Consider the following 15,259-nt stretch of genomic DNA (forward strand, 5'->3'; position numbering starts at 1 on the left):
GAGTCACTAACGGAATTAAGTGTCACAGTACTTGCATCTCAGGCTGCATATAAAATTTCTCTTAAACAACCATTATTTAAAAAAAAAAAAAAGAAAAAAAGGAAGAAAGAAAGAAAGAAAGAAAGAAAGAAACAAACAAACAAACAAACAAACAAACAAAAAACTCTGACGGTGAAGGGAAGTGACCTAAACCTACTCTTTGTTGCAGAATACCTTGTTTGGTCACAGATTTACTCTTCAGTTTAAAATGTTTTCTGTGCAGTAAAACTCACGCATTTTCTAGGGAAGCAAGAAAGGTGAATTTGAAGATGCTCTTCTGGAGAAAGGTTTAAAGTATAAGTTACCTCAGGCTTCATGAATGAAAGGCCATGATCCTTTGTTTATTACCCAAAGGTGAGAACTAACAACTTACCCTTCTACATCATGATAATGGGTTTTAGAAAGAATGTGGACATGATTACACTTTGTAATAGTTCTTCTGATAATGTGTATTTGATATGCTGTGAGAGTACTTAGCAGATCTGAACCCTGATATTACTCTGTCAGATCATGGATTCCAGAAGGGTACAGGCAGAAGATAGGTGCTTGTCCAAAGTAAGGCAATTCAGGTCACATGCAGACGCAGAACTGTAAAGCCTTAGTGAAAATTGGGAGTAGGCTAAACAAGGATTTGCCTACTGCAATTCGGTGATCCTGGGATGGATGGCTGCTAAGTAGTAATTAGTAAGGTTACAGTTTTACACTAAACCACCTTTTTCCTTATTTCAGTAACCCAGGCTTCAGAATGTACAGACCTCAATTACTGCTAGTCAATTCCCATTCAGCCATAATGCATTAAAAAAAGCTAGTTGTCAAGAAGCTCTACTTATTTTCATATATGAAAAACAGCACTATCTATTATTATCATATCATAGCTTATTTTAATTGTAAAAAATATAAATAATTTGGCTTTCACATAGTATGTTCTTAAAGTTAATTTCATTGTAAATAGCTATTTTTTAGTAATTCATTCCCAACAACCAAGGTGTTTCACAAACGTTATGTTTAAGTCATGTATCTCCTGACATTTTTATGTGTACAATTGCCCATTTGACAGCTCTAGTCATCTCACATGATTTTGAGTGCCTCAGATTAATTTAGAAGAAATGATATTTTGTAGCTTGTGTTCTTAGTCCACTGTTGTAACAGTAGCTAACAGCATCTACTTGAGGACTTACCCAATTATTTGGTTAATTGCTTGACTGATCTAAATTATTTTATATTATTGTGACATGGAATGTTAGGAACTAAAATCTACCTAGAAGGAACTAGAATAGTATTGCAAGCAGAGAATTTGTATTGCTATATAAAATGTGCATAAAATTGTCTACTTAAATGACACACACAAATAATTTTTTAGTATTAAGACTAAAGGTCTTTTTCTTTGTGAATGCTTATGAACAGAAATGCTCAAGCTTTCTACCTGTACCCACAGAGATAATTCCACTTAAATCAAGGAGAATTATGTGTTACGATTCAATAGAGCTGTGACCTGAAGCTCTAAGTAAAGCTTCAAAGATACGATACAATTCTTCCTATCTAAATACATCCAAACAGCACCTTCTTCTGCACTCTGACAAGTAGACTGACCTGAAAACAATATAATTTTATTTTAGTAAACATAGTTGTCAATTTTTAATTTGTTTTACCTCCATGTAGGGGAAAAACTAAGATATTTAGAAAGTTCTCAAGAGATATTAAGGCAGATTGAGAGAGATTTACCCCAAAACCCAGCATTCAAACACTGAAGACAGCCACTTTTAAAGTGCTATGCCTAGGCTCAGCTACGTGCTGCAGCTCAGAGAAAGAGATTTAAACCTAGGTCTTTAGGTCTTAAAACTGGCACTGATCACAGAGGCAGGTGTATCTCGATTTGTCAGGATTTGATTGGAAATTCTATCCTGGACCTGAAAAACCCCATCAATTATGAAACTTTTATTGAAAAGATATACATTTCTGTGAAAATCTTTGGTTTCAACAAGTCAACATTTTCTGATGAAAAATGTTATGTCAAAATTATTCTCACCAGATCTTTCTGAAAGAGACAAGACGACAACTTATTATGACATTATTTAAAAGATACCTACTCTTTTGCTTCCCATTTGTCATCAGAATCACCTTAGAAAAATGTGTATGATTTTACAACATTTGGAAAGTATCAGTTTCCGAGAATGACATTTTAGTTTATGGGAAATCTCATAAAGAATGTTATCTAAGTTTAAAAGTAGCTTAGAAAGAAGCTAAGGTGGATGGACTGCAATTAAACTAAAAGAAATGTATGCATTGACAGGCTCAGCTCTTGCCATATTAAGCCTGTAATGGCTTTGCAATTAGGTGGAAAGTCTAATGATTCAAAAGCTATCTCTTAAAATTATATTGGAACTAAAACTGACAAGACAGAAGGGAAAGAATACTGTGTAGAAAGGCTTCATCCAGCACCACAGTTAATCATAAGGCAGGAGAAATCATCTATGAAGACATCATTGAAATGTCCTGTCCAAAGAAATTCCTTTTCCTCCAATTTGTATCACTTCTGAAGTTTGAAGAACATCCAGATAAGTCAAAACCTCTACAGTTCTCATACCTCAAAACTTCTCAGAACAGCATGTTAAAATATGGAAGATTTTTACTCAGTCTGTTCTCAAAGCCAATGCTTCTTGTGACTTGCTTAAAATATTGTGTAGATCAGACATAAAGCAAAGAGATTTTTGTGTGTGAGAGGGCATTATGGTTATAGCAGGTGATTTTTGGGGTGGATGGGGAACCGTTCTGCACAATTTTAAGCAACACAGATAACTGAAAGTTTGTGTCATACCAGATGACAAAACTTAGCATGTTTGGAAAAGAGTCTATGGACATACAGACATTCACAGCAGACTTGAAGTGTCATGTTAGTTTCACACTATGTCCAGATAATAAATAAAGACATTGTTAAGGTCCATCCTGCCTGACAAAGATGGCTCACACAGCTGATGAGATTTAAAAATCTATTGTGGAATGAGCATCAGAGAAGCCCCTAATGATGAGGGCTGGCAACTTATCAAGGAATTCTGCTTATTGCCTTAATTCATGATGACATGGAAATGTGTTTGGCTTCCATTTTTATTGTCCTGCTAACCTCAGCGCAACAATAAAAATGAATTAAAATATTCATTAGTGGTCTTGTAAACAACTATATTGTTTCCTCATTTTAAGCACAATTATTTTTAAAATTTTGCAGACCATTTTTTTAGCCCAGTACCTAAAATTGGATTAACAGACTGTGTAGCTCACCCTATTCCAAACACAAAGCAGTTCTATTCAACTGGAGATAATATTGCAGGATATTGGCATGATGGAGGCAAGGAAGCTCCATAGGGGAGCAACAAAGCGATGTCTCAGAGACCTGCAAAATCAATATTCCCAGCTTCTTATTAGTGTGCCCAACAGGAGACAGAACCAAGTAGCCCTAGGCACAGAGGCCTTTCTAGGGTACCGATGAACCAGTTCTAATGAGCTGTACACTTGGGGAATTATCACTTATTAAAGCCTTGTGAATCAAATGTTAACATGCACAGCTGAGCCATTCTGTCTTCCTACTTATACTGCTGTATATTCAACAGGTTTCAATATGATACAACATACATTTCTATAATGAAGAAAGGTAACACTGTTTATTTATGAAATCACAGAATTACAGGTTTAGGCTGGAAGGGACCTCTCCAGAGCATCTAGTCCAACCCCTCTGCTCAAGCAGGGTAAGCTACAGCAGGTTGCCCAGGGCCATGTCCAATTGAGTTTTGGGTATCATCTCCACAGACGGACAACTCCACAACCCCTCTGGGCAAGATTCACAAAGCATAGTCTTCTGCAGCTTCCTACATCCAGCCAGCCAGCCGCCACCACAACACCCACAGGTTCCACAGGCCATTGACGCCGCCATCCCTTTCTGCCACCATGCCAGGTTCCCACCCCTCATCCCCACCAAGTCCTGCTCTGAAAACCCAGGACCCCACCAAGGTGAGACAGAGGTGGGAGGGTCCCCATTAGGGCTGGCACCAGTGGTGCAGGGCCACAGGTGTGGCAGAGCTCAGCGTGTCCGTGTCCCTGCTCCCCATGGAGGCTCCAACACTAGGTATGGGTGCTGTGTAAAGAGCAAGCATAGTTTATATGCAGAAGTACTAGGCATGAACACTACACAATACCACTTAATTTGGATTACAGTAGTTCCAAATGCAGTGAAGAAGCATCTGACTTCTCATTCTGAAACTTGCAGATTTTTATGAGTAAAAAATGAAGGTGTAGGGGAGAAGACAAACAAATTTTGGACAGCTGAAAATTATTTTTTGTAAGAAAATTTTTCTTTCCAGTAACGTCACTTGCCTCATTAAGTGTCTGTATTAATAAAAGAGAAACAAATTTGGTCTGGGTAGGATGAAGAAGAATGTGAGTCTAAAGAAAGAGAGAGTTCAGAGGAGTGAGTAACAGCATATTAATTGTAACATTTCTTTGATTTTGTCAGAAAACATTGTTGTGAATACTAATGTAACAATGTTATTTTTGGTTCATTTAATGAAACCTGTCCTAGAAGTAACTATTCAGAAAAAAAAATAGCTATGCGTTGGCTGGAAACTGATTCAATGTCAGAAAGTCAATGCCACGGGTTATCTCATTATATGCAATGTGATACCAAATTTGCCATGAAAGTTACATACTTACACTAGGTATTATCCAATCCTCAGACAAACCGTGGAAGCTAAGGCCAAGTAAATCAAAGTTTTCTGATATCAATCTTCTTCAATGGCCTGCCTTTTTCATAATTAAGCACATTATACAGTCATTGTTAAAATTGCAGAAACCGTCCTGGGATCAGGCAAGAAAAGATTGGTCTCCTCTCAAGGTGAGTACCCACATAAATAGTTATCTACAGATCAGTTTCACTTTTATACTTTCTTCTTCTGCCCTGTAAGTCTTGATTTATTATATGTACAGTGACATTGTTTCAACAAGGGGATTGAAAGTGCCCCATTATAGAACCACTGATTGATGCAGATTTGCCCATGGCAGAGAAGAGAACTGAACTGAGCTCCCATACATCCTGAACAAATGTTGTAATGACTAGGGTGCCTTGAGGACATGGTGTGGCATCTGTCCTATCGCCACCACTTCATTCTCCTGTAAACACAATACTTGGTTAGAAGAAAGGATTATAGGTTACAACTTTCAGGAGTAGTATCTGGGATAAAGACCTGGGTGGATAGAAAACCACTTAGAGTCCTAACGAGAGGACAGGAGTTACCCTTGTCCTCAGCTTTTTCAAGTGGCTATCTACTAGTTCTTTCTTAGGCTGCACCCATTTGCTGACTTCATGGTCAGATCCCGTGCCGAGGTACCTAGCCCTCATTATGCTGTCTGAAAACACAAATGTTACTCAAAGTCTCAGATAATAGTCGATTACCTTAAAAAGAGGCAAGATAGCATCTAACTCTTATTACTCTTTTTATTTATTTACTTATTTATTTTTATTTGGCATTATTCAATTACTTTTTAAAGAATAGTTGGAGTTGGTAAAGACCTCTGGAAATTGTCTAGTCCAACCTCCCTGCTCAAAGCAGGCTCAATTACACCAGGCTGCTCAGGACCTTGTCCAGACAGGTTTTAAGTATCCCCAAGGATGGAGACTGCACAATATCACTGCACAACCTGTTCCAGTGTATGATCACCCTCACAGCAGAATATTTTTCCTTATGTGTAAGTGGAATTTCCTGTATTTCAAATTATGCACCTTTTCCTTTCACTGTATATTACTGCGAAGAGTCTGTCTCCCCCCATCAGGACCCATTGATAAGACATCCTCCCCTCCCCTTTCTCTTTTTGAAGATAAACAGCCCCAGCTCTCTCAGCCTGCCCTTGTACAACAGATGCTCTAATTCCTTAATCACCCTCTTGGCCCTTTGCTGCACTGTGTCCAGTATGTCTCTCTCTCTCTTGTACTGGAGAGAGAGATGGACATGTCTCTCTTGTACTCTTTGTACTACCTCTCGTGGCAGTCCAGCATGGGACACAGCACTGCAGGTGTGTCTCACCAGTGCTGAGCAGAGGGGAAGCATCACCTCCTTCAACCTGCTGGCAGCACTCTGCCTAATGCAGCCCAAGAGGCTGCTGGCTTGCTTTGCTGCAGGAGACATTGCTGGCTCTTGGTCACCTTGATGTCTGCCAGGACTCCCAGGTCCTTTCCTGCAAAGCTGCTTTCCAGACAGTTGGCCCCCAGTCCATACTGATGCACGGGGTTGTTCCTCTGCAGGTGCAGGACTTGGCACTTCCCATTTTTGTATTTCATGAGCTTAATGTTCTGTGAGAGACAAACATTTTATCCAAAGCCATCGTTCAGCAAGGACATAATTTCGCAGCATGCACATGGAAGTGACACCTTCAGAATCAAATAGGTCCAATGTCTTATGAAAAAATAGCCTTTCCATAATTCAGAATTTCCTGCCACCCCACAACCTCTTGCACTCCCTCCCACTGCCTCCCCAAAAAACCCACCCAAAGCCAAAAATCCCAAAGTAAAAATGATTTTACCAGAAAGAACTCTAGTAAATCACTCACCCACCTTAGGAGGCTTCCAAAGAAAATGTAATTGGTCCTTTTTTAATTTACTGTTGCCCATTCTACCTTCTAGTACCCTTTCTTCTCCTACCCTACATCTAAAATCCTGTTTTAGAAGATGGAAACAGAGTGTGTTTGATGATGAACCATGCATTTCAGCTGACCAGAAAAGCCACTGGAAATTTCAACCCTTGTCTGCTCCTCAGCGTATCATTCAAGAGTCAGCTTGTCTGCTTCTCAAAAAAAAAGTCCACCAGGTTCATAGGCTGCAGTTTGTACACTATGATTTACAGTAAACCAATAGTTTCTACTTTCCACTCAGGAAGGTGATGATTTGTTTGAGGGATTTCCTGGTTACACAAAGTTAGCTGCTTTCTGAAAGACAGCATAATGGTACCAGAATTAGCATTTCCTTCTACTCTAAAGAGCCAATAGCTGAACTGGCAAATGGGAGAATGCAAACAGACCACAATATCTGTAAGTCTTATCAGCTTTAGATGAAAATTTTAGCTTTTAAATCTGCAGCTTTGCTTAGTTCGTCAAGGTGGTTTGGGTTTGTTTTTGGTTTGTTTTTTTTTTTTTTTTTCCCCTGGGGAAATTCCCTACTATTCACTGATCAACCACATTGCTGAATGGTGAATTTAACAACTCAAGTACCAGAGCTCAAGGCAGAGCATAACTGCACTCACTGCCCTATCACTGGGGTAAGTTCTTAACAATACATTTGTAAAATGTTTGTGCCTTGCCTCACCTTCAAACAGAACATTTCATCAAAAAGCTCTAGATATTTACAGAAAAACTATTTACCATTCATGGTTCCAGCAGAAACTAAGGCAACAAAAGACATTGAAACAATTGTCAAAGAGCTGCTCAGAAAATTTATTGCCTTCGTTAGCAACAGAAGTCAGCTCTCAGAATGTAACCCTATGCTCGACCTCCAGACCATACCACCTCTTTCTTCTCCTACAGCAAGGTTTGTGAAGAAGTGGTGAGATTTCCAGAAAACACCAAGACAGTTAGCCACATATGCCCTTACCTCTCTGCTGTGTGTTAAAACATCAAAGGAAATAATGATTTACATAGTAAATCCATAGGTGGCTTTGAAGCACACTCCCTGAAAGACAGGATCATACAGTTGTCAGACCTGCAGTGGTGCTTTTTCTTTCAAATGGGTAGTTGCTGAGCATATATACAGACATATAGGATACCTTGATTTCTCTCTCCTAGAGAACTCAGTGCAGGGAAACTAACTGATACAGGACTGAAAAAGACCAGGAGTGACAAAAAAATGAGGTCTTTGTGACTGTACACTTCTTAACACCTGTATGATGTGTAAGTTATCAAATTGTGATATGTCATTGAAAGAAAACTAATAAAAGAAAATCAGAGAAAAAAAAGACAAAATGGAATAAATTCCCAAACAAGTTGTTTATTCTTTCTTTGCTTTAAATCTATTGTAAAAGAATTGCATATGTTATTGGTCGTGTATCAAAAGCAGTTTTTTTCTGGACACTTTGGAACAGGTACTGAGTTCAGCGTCCCTTTCACTTGAATACACAAAATGAAACTAGACCTAACCCACAACAGATCTAATTAATAATTTGTGCAATCTCCAAGACAGAAATTTTCTGATAGTTATGATTTCATATCCCTCTTATTCTTTATCTGGTTACTGTAATGAAAGTAATGTGCCATATTTGGATTTATTTCAGGTTTGTTTTCTGTTTCATGTTCTGATTTCTCTCCTAATTTTTTAAAATAACTCACCTTCCTAAATTATCCCTGTATGCAAGTTAGTTATTTCTGTTCTTGCTGTCAAATCTGGTATATTGCATCACTGTAGCTCAGGTAATGACTCACTTCTGAATGATTTGGTAATTTGCTAAACTCCAGACACTTTCAATAATAGCATTCCAGATACCCCAAACTTTTTTCTTCCAAACCAGTGAAGGTTGCTAAGTGACAGAAACATACTTATCTACCACCAGTTGTAGGCATTTCAGTGCAAAGAAACAATCTTACACACCCACATCATAAAAAGAAACATTTTATTAGTACGTGCTATAAAGAGCCGTAGTTTATAACAACCCAACCTTAGTTTTGATATTTGGGCTTCTTGCATATCAACAGTAAAGTGTTTTTTTTATTCTCAATATTTTAAGGATCTAAGTGAGAATGCAGTAATTTTATAAAAGTTCGTTTAATCTCTTGGTCATCTATACCTAGGATTTCTTGAAAAAGAAGGCAGAAACATTTTGATAGGATTTTATATTGGTGCCAATTTTTGAGAAAAACTGCAGACTTGCCTTTGACACAGAGTAGAATTAAAATGCACCTTTAAGGGTTTCTCCTTCATGCTTTTTCTGCATTTTAGTGTAAAGTCTATAAATAATATTTGGTCAGAATGATAATGTGGATGTTGTGACAACACACCAGTTTTACAGACAGGTATAAAAATGTTTTGTATTGGCAGTGCATTTCCACTGTCACTCACTTGCTTTTTTATGTTTGGCCTTGCAAATAATTGGATAGGTTAACGCAGTTGTCAGTGAACAACTTTACGCATTTTGTTTTATGGGGTGAGGAATTCCCATAACTTACGAAAGCTTTCATGTTAAATTGAAAACACATACAGCTTTTCAAACTGTATCTATATCAAACTATATTTGTAATGTCATTAGCAGGCAATTAAAGTTAGAAAAAAATCCCATCTAAATTAATAACGCCTAGAAAAAAAACACTAACTGGTAGCTTGAATCTGTTACAGAAAGAAGATCAGTGAAAAGGCACAGTCTATGAGTAACACATCCTAGCTATGGGTTTGTAATAACCAACAAAAGCAGTCATTGGTGAGAGCACCTGGCACATAGACAATACAATACAATAAAGCAACATGGCTTAGCTTTGGTCACTGAATGATCAACAGCTTCCCTCTAAATCCATTTTGACCATGCATTAAGAGAACTGTGGACAGTTCCTTAAGGACCTTATTGTTACTGACCTCGAAAAAAGCCTGTTGCATGAACATGTATCAAAATCTATCTCTATGATTTTTTTAAGTACTCTGTAAATAAACACTTTTACTGAAAAACTGGGTGAGAACTAAGTTCCCGATCCCATAGTTTCAGATATATGCAGTTCTCTGCCATTTAGACTCAAATATGATTTCTGTTATTGAAGGACTGAACTCACTCTCTAAATTGTAATTTGACAATGAAATCAGTATGCATCTACACACTCTGTCTCTCTTCCTTCCTTCCTCTTTCTTTGTCACAAATACAACAATTTTCTGCTTAATGCAAACCAATACCAAAACCTTCCCTATTAAATAGATGGTCAGTATTATGGGCACTAAAGAAGGTATTAAAAAAATCACTGAGCTATGTGTCTAGTTTAAACCTTTTTTTTCAAACACCGCCTAAGATTAGTAAATGCAAAGATAGCAAATCTCACAAAATCTAACTAAAAATGTTTTTCTTTAACCGTGAAACTGTATCACCTGACTGGTCTCGACTGATCCCTTCTTCTCAAGGAAGATGGAAGAAAATTGCAATTCCCTTGTATTTTTTCTGATACTTGCTGTCGTTGTTAAAGAGGTGCTATGGATTGTTATAAAAAGACATATAGTCTTTTAACTACTTTGTTAAAAATGTAAATGATTAAGTAAAGATGAAGAGCTTACTTTCTTAGTATTAATCTCCACTGCTCTTCCTCTGAAAATTCTGTTGAGATTAAACAACCACCTGATGTTACATAGCTTTTGTATGTAGTTCATGCTTTTAACATTTTAAAAGAAAGTTTTTAATGATGCTATTCTTTTACATCTATTTTACTCCTATTTATCTCAAAATTAAGAGATCTAAACAACAATGTCCATTCAGAAATCATTCTTTCTTTAAAATCAACATTTAGAATCAACTGAAGCATTTTACTTTATCTAAAGCCAAAAGTCAATTGCTGGCTTAAATATTATTATAATTCTTTATAAAGTACACTGAATCAGTGTACTGCCATAGAATTTACCCACTTCTTACTTAAACATTCTCTTTTCAAAGTAAATAAGCAAACTCAAAAGGAACGGAAGGTCTCTGTAAAAATCTAAAGAATGTTACCTACCTCCCTTCTACCATGTATATGCTTGATGCTAAATAAACATTAGGATTTATCCTCTGTAAGCTGCACCTGTAATAGAGGTCAACATCACTGCACAGGCTTTACAGGTCTGACATCCTAGCAGAAAGCAGCAGTGCGTATAAACATCATGGACAAACTGTCTGACGCATAGATACAGCATACAACAGGCTTCAAACTATGCCTGTTTCTAATCAACAGAAACATTTTGCTTGCAATTTCAGCTGGAGCAATGGCACAACCTATCTTAATAAATAGCTTAAATATTGTTTTAATTTCCTTGTAGATATTGACTCTTCCAACAGCAATGGCAGAACAAGAGATCTGCGTCTTTGATTGTATGGGAATAAACCTGATTTCTGACAAGCTTATTTCACTTTGATATACAGCCTTTAACTTGGGTTTCTATTTTCTTGTCTGCTTTCAGACATCTGTCCATGAGTTTAATCATTGTTTCTACATCTCTGCACTCACAAAGGTCTGAATACTGGGAATTTCTTGGGAGATGAGGGAGACATTAAAGACAGAGTCTTCAGACATTTTCCTTGAAAATCAATGTAAAGGAGACATGTCAAGAAAGAGGCAAGCAAATTAATTTAAGATCACATTCTGCCACCTTTTCACTGAGTAGGGTTTTACTCTGTGAGTAGTGTCACTCTAGGGTGAGGTACTTTTCAATACAAGACAGTGCAGAACAGCCAGACCATGACTGGGGATCAACATACACCTAGAGAATAAATCAGCAGTGATCTAAAATCACATTTTTAAAGAGTGATTTTAAATCTTATCTTGTCTTTGACAATCAAATCAGAATGTAATGTGTAGGGTTCAGCGTTCGGAAGATCTCGCGATGTCACGGAAAGTTAGAGGGTTAGTCGCAGCCTTGTGATGTACCTGTAATCCCGCCTACCCTTGTTAGTATAAAAGCAATTAACTGCGCAATAAAAGGCGGAAGTTGGCGCTCACACTGTGTGTGTTATTTGTCTCTTTCCCTGGTCCAGGCCGACCAGTGATCTAAGCGTGGCACCTTGATATGTAGCGAACGCTACAGTAATGTTTGAAAATCTTTCTTCACATAAAAAGCCTTATGTGAAACTATTACAAGTAGATGTAGATAGAAACACAAAGGCCCCAGCTCGGTGGTTCTTGTTCTCAGTGAGTGGTAGGTTACTTTCTGAGTAACTGAGTGGCTCTCCGACACAAGAATTAGCCTGGTCTCAAGTGAACAATGTGAGTTTTCAGAACTAGCAAAGCAATGCTTTAGTTTCTGCATCAAGCTTTGGGCTTTATTTAGGTGAACAGTAATCATGACTCCCACTCCTCAGACTGAAAGCTGGATGTATTTTCAAGGGAAATTCTCTGGTATAACCACAACTTAATGGGTAAACTATAAGATTTACTATGGACTATACTGAAAGGTATAGTAGCCTATATACTGTTGCAGCTATCCCTTGTGGCTTTAAAGTCTCTTAATCTATACATCATACTATATATCTCTTGTCAGCATACTTGTGCTTTTTCTTTTTAGTAATAGTTAAAATATGTTATTCAACTGTACATTCAATACTTGCAGCTGTAATGGAAATCAAATTTCTTTTCATACATACAGAAAACTGCTTAATTTACATGTTAGTCCTGGAATTGCAATGAACAGCAGCACATCACGCTGAGGCATTTTTGTTGCTTAATACTTATTTACACTTGTTCTGAGAATAGGAAATTTGAAAGTCCTATTGTTTAAAAAAACCTCATTATGCAGTAGTACTTTACAACATCAAACTGAACTAATACTTCAGGATACAAAAGGAGCTATGGAATTTATGTTGACTTACAAAGAAAATCTAGTGTCTAAGTCAGGGATAGAAGGTGTTACAAAGATTTAGTCTCTAAATACAAAATAATAATAAAATGCTCTTTCAAATGATGTGGGGGAAAAGAATAAAACTTGGCATGTTGCCTTAATGCTTGAGTTGTGCTCTATTCCAGTTTTTAAATATAATAGAAAAGAAATTCCCACTGAAAATAAGGGAAAGGAAAGTCACATCTTGGAAGGGGATGTTGTGCATGTACCCAAGGATAGCTAAAGCTTCACCTCTGTGAAGCATACTGGAGCACATCAGCCTACTGCCCTACCAGTTCAGGATGCAAACTACTCAGGTAGAAAATCAGATCTGAAATCAAAGAGATTACACTGACGATGCCCTCACGGTGCAAAACTGAACTTAGTTCCAAGTATCTAGTTAAGTGCAGCTGTACTAAAAAAGGCCCTGTAGTCCTGTCTTGTAAATAATGGGTCATTCATATACAGTTTTAAGTCCAAATGTTTAAGTGGCAAACAATCGGACAAACCCGGGGCTACTGAAGGAATATGCATCTCCTTTTTCATGGTATTTTCACTACACAAGCAAAACACGGGAGGAGATGACTGGGACATTTTGTGACCAAGCTCCTCTTCTGGTCTGCCAGTCCCACCTGTACTCGGAACGTGACTACCTTGTGCAGAACTTAAAATATTAATTTGAGGACATTGCTATGGAGACTCCGAGTGGAAAAGCTCAACTACCCGGTCCCTCTTCAGCCACTTGGTTTTTATCATGACCATAAAGGCTACCGGCACACGCGTGAACCGGAGCGCTCTGAATCGGCTTTCACAGCGATGTGTCCCTGCCACAACAGCGACAGAAACCGCGCGCCAGCAGTCCCCGTCAGGACGGCAGATGAATAAATGCCGGAGGAGGAGTGTTGCCATTAACACCTATGGCCGTGTCTAGGCAGAATACAGCGCGGAGACCTCCACCCGCGCCGTGCAGGTGAGGGGACGGGCAGAGGCCCCCGGGCCCCCTCTCCTGCCGCCACGCTCCGTCTCAGCCGAGACCGAAGCCCGCCCGAGGGGGCTCCGGGCGGCCGCCGCCTCCTTCCCCTTCCCCTTCTTCTTCCCCTTCCCCTTCCCCTCCCCGCCCGGCGGCCCCGCCGCGCCGCCTCTCCGCCGAAGGCCGCGGGGAGACAGACGCAGGGGGCCGAAGCTGGCTCGACCCCCGCGGCGCCACACGGCTCGTCCCGCCCCGCGCCCCTCGGCCCCGGCCCGCCGCACGGCCCGCTCCGGCCCCCCCCGCCGGCAAGGCAGGGGGCGGCCGCTGCGGGGGGAGTCCTCCCTCCCTCCCTCCTTCCCTCCCTCTCCCCCGCCGCCAAGGGCTAGACCCGCCGGCCGCAGTGTCGGACCGGGGGAGGCGCCGCCGGCGCCGGGCAGGTGCGGGGCCGATGTTCGGCCGGGGGGCGGGAGCGCTGCTCCGGCGGGGACGCGCAGGTGGCGCGGCGCCGGGGGAAGGACCGCTCCGTGCGCTCTTCACCTGTGGGCGTGACCGCCGTCCCCCTCCTCCTCCTCCTTCTCTTTTTACTTGAAGGGCCGGCGCCGCTCTAGCTGCAGAGCCTAAGAGCGGAGCTGGCGGCGCACGGAGAGGAGGAGACCCGCCGCCGACCCTCCTCGTAAAGTGTCCCGCCCGCCGCGGATCCGGCCGCCCGTCGCGCCTCCGCCCCGTCGAGCCCGCAGGACCGGCCGGCGGGGACGATCGGGCTGGACTCGCCGCGGGGGCCGGGGCGCCTCTTCGCCCGGCGGGCCGGCCTGCCCGTCTCCGCCGCCGTCCTCGGCCCTCGGCGGGCACCGCCGCCGCCCCCCGCTCCGCGGCGGGCGCTGGCCTCGGGCGCGGAGCCCTCCCTCCCGCCTGGCGGAGCCCTCCCCCGCCGGCGGGCGGCGGTGGCCGCCGGGGTGCCCTCGCCCCTCCGCGCCCGCTGCCCCCGCGGCCATGCTGCCCTGGGCGGGCGGGCGGCGGCGGCCTGAGCGGGGGTCGCCCTAGAGCGGCGGGGGGCGGGCGGCCGGGGGAGGCCTCCCGGCGCTAGCACCGCCTCAGCCCGGGCCCGGGCCCCGGCCTGCGGAGGTCTGCCTCCCGGGGAGGGGGAGGAGGCGGGGGAAAGGACAGCCAGCGAAACAACTTCTGCAAATTAAAGAAGGAAAGGAGGAAAAAAAAAAAAGAAAAAAGGCAAAGCCGTGAGGAGAGGCTCGTTCGTGGGACGTCTTCAAAGCTCAGCACCACGCCGGGCGTCCGGGTCCCAGTGAACCCCACCACGCCAGGGAGTCTCACCCCGGTAACGGGAGGAAAGCTGGCTGCGGCGACCGCGCCGAAGTCCTGCGTGTTTTAGAGTCGCCTTGGCTTTCTGGCTGGAAGATGATTCCCGCAACAGGACCATGTTGCTGCTGACGAGCCACGTTAGAAGATGCCTTCCTTGAGGATTACACGTGGAGAAAGGCCATCAGTCAAGGGGAGAGCTGACTGGTGAAACTGTCTGACTTTCCCCCCTCACCGGGGAAGTGGCTTCAATGGCTCCATCTCCCAGGAGAAGCAGTAGGAAAGATGCCAACGCCTTGCCAAGCATGTCCTCAACTTTCTGGGCTATCATGATCCTGGCTAGTCTCCTAATCGCTTACTGCAGTAAGTACATGTTTGTC

The 15,259-nt window shown here is 41.8% G+C and overlaps 1 protein-coding gene across 1 annotated transcript in view; it reads left to right on the plus strand.

Moving 5' to 3' along the window:
- Nucleotides 1-15,130: 15,130 nt before the first annotated feature.
- Nucleotides 15,131-15,259, plus strand: part of TAFA5 (TAFA chemokine like family member 5) — a 353,762-nt gene continuing 353,633 nt past the window's right edge. Inside the window, exon 1 of the mRNA XM_075024921.1 lies at nucleotides 15,131-15,242. Coding sequence (XP_074881022.1) covers nucleotides 15,131-15,242 — 112 coding nt within the window. The remainder of the gene's footprint in view (nucleotides 15,243-15,259) is intronic.

The sequence above is a fragment of the Buteo buteo genome, chromosome 4 (genome assembly GCF_964188355.1).
Source record: "Buteo buteo chromosome 4, bButBut1.hap1.1, whole genome shotgun sequence".
Lineage (NCBI taxonomy): Eukaryota > Metazoa > Chordata > Aves > Accipitriformes > Accipitridae > Buteo > Buteo buteo.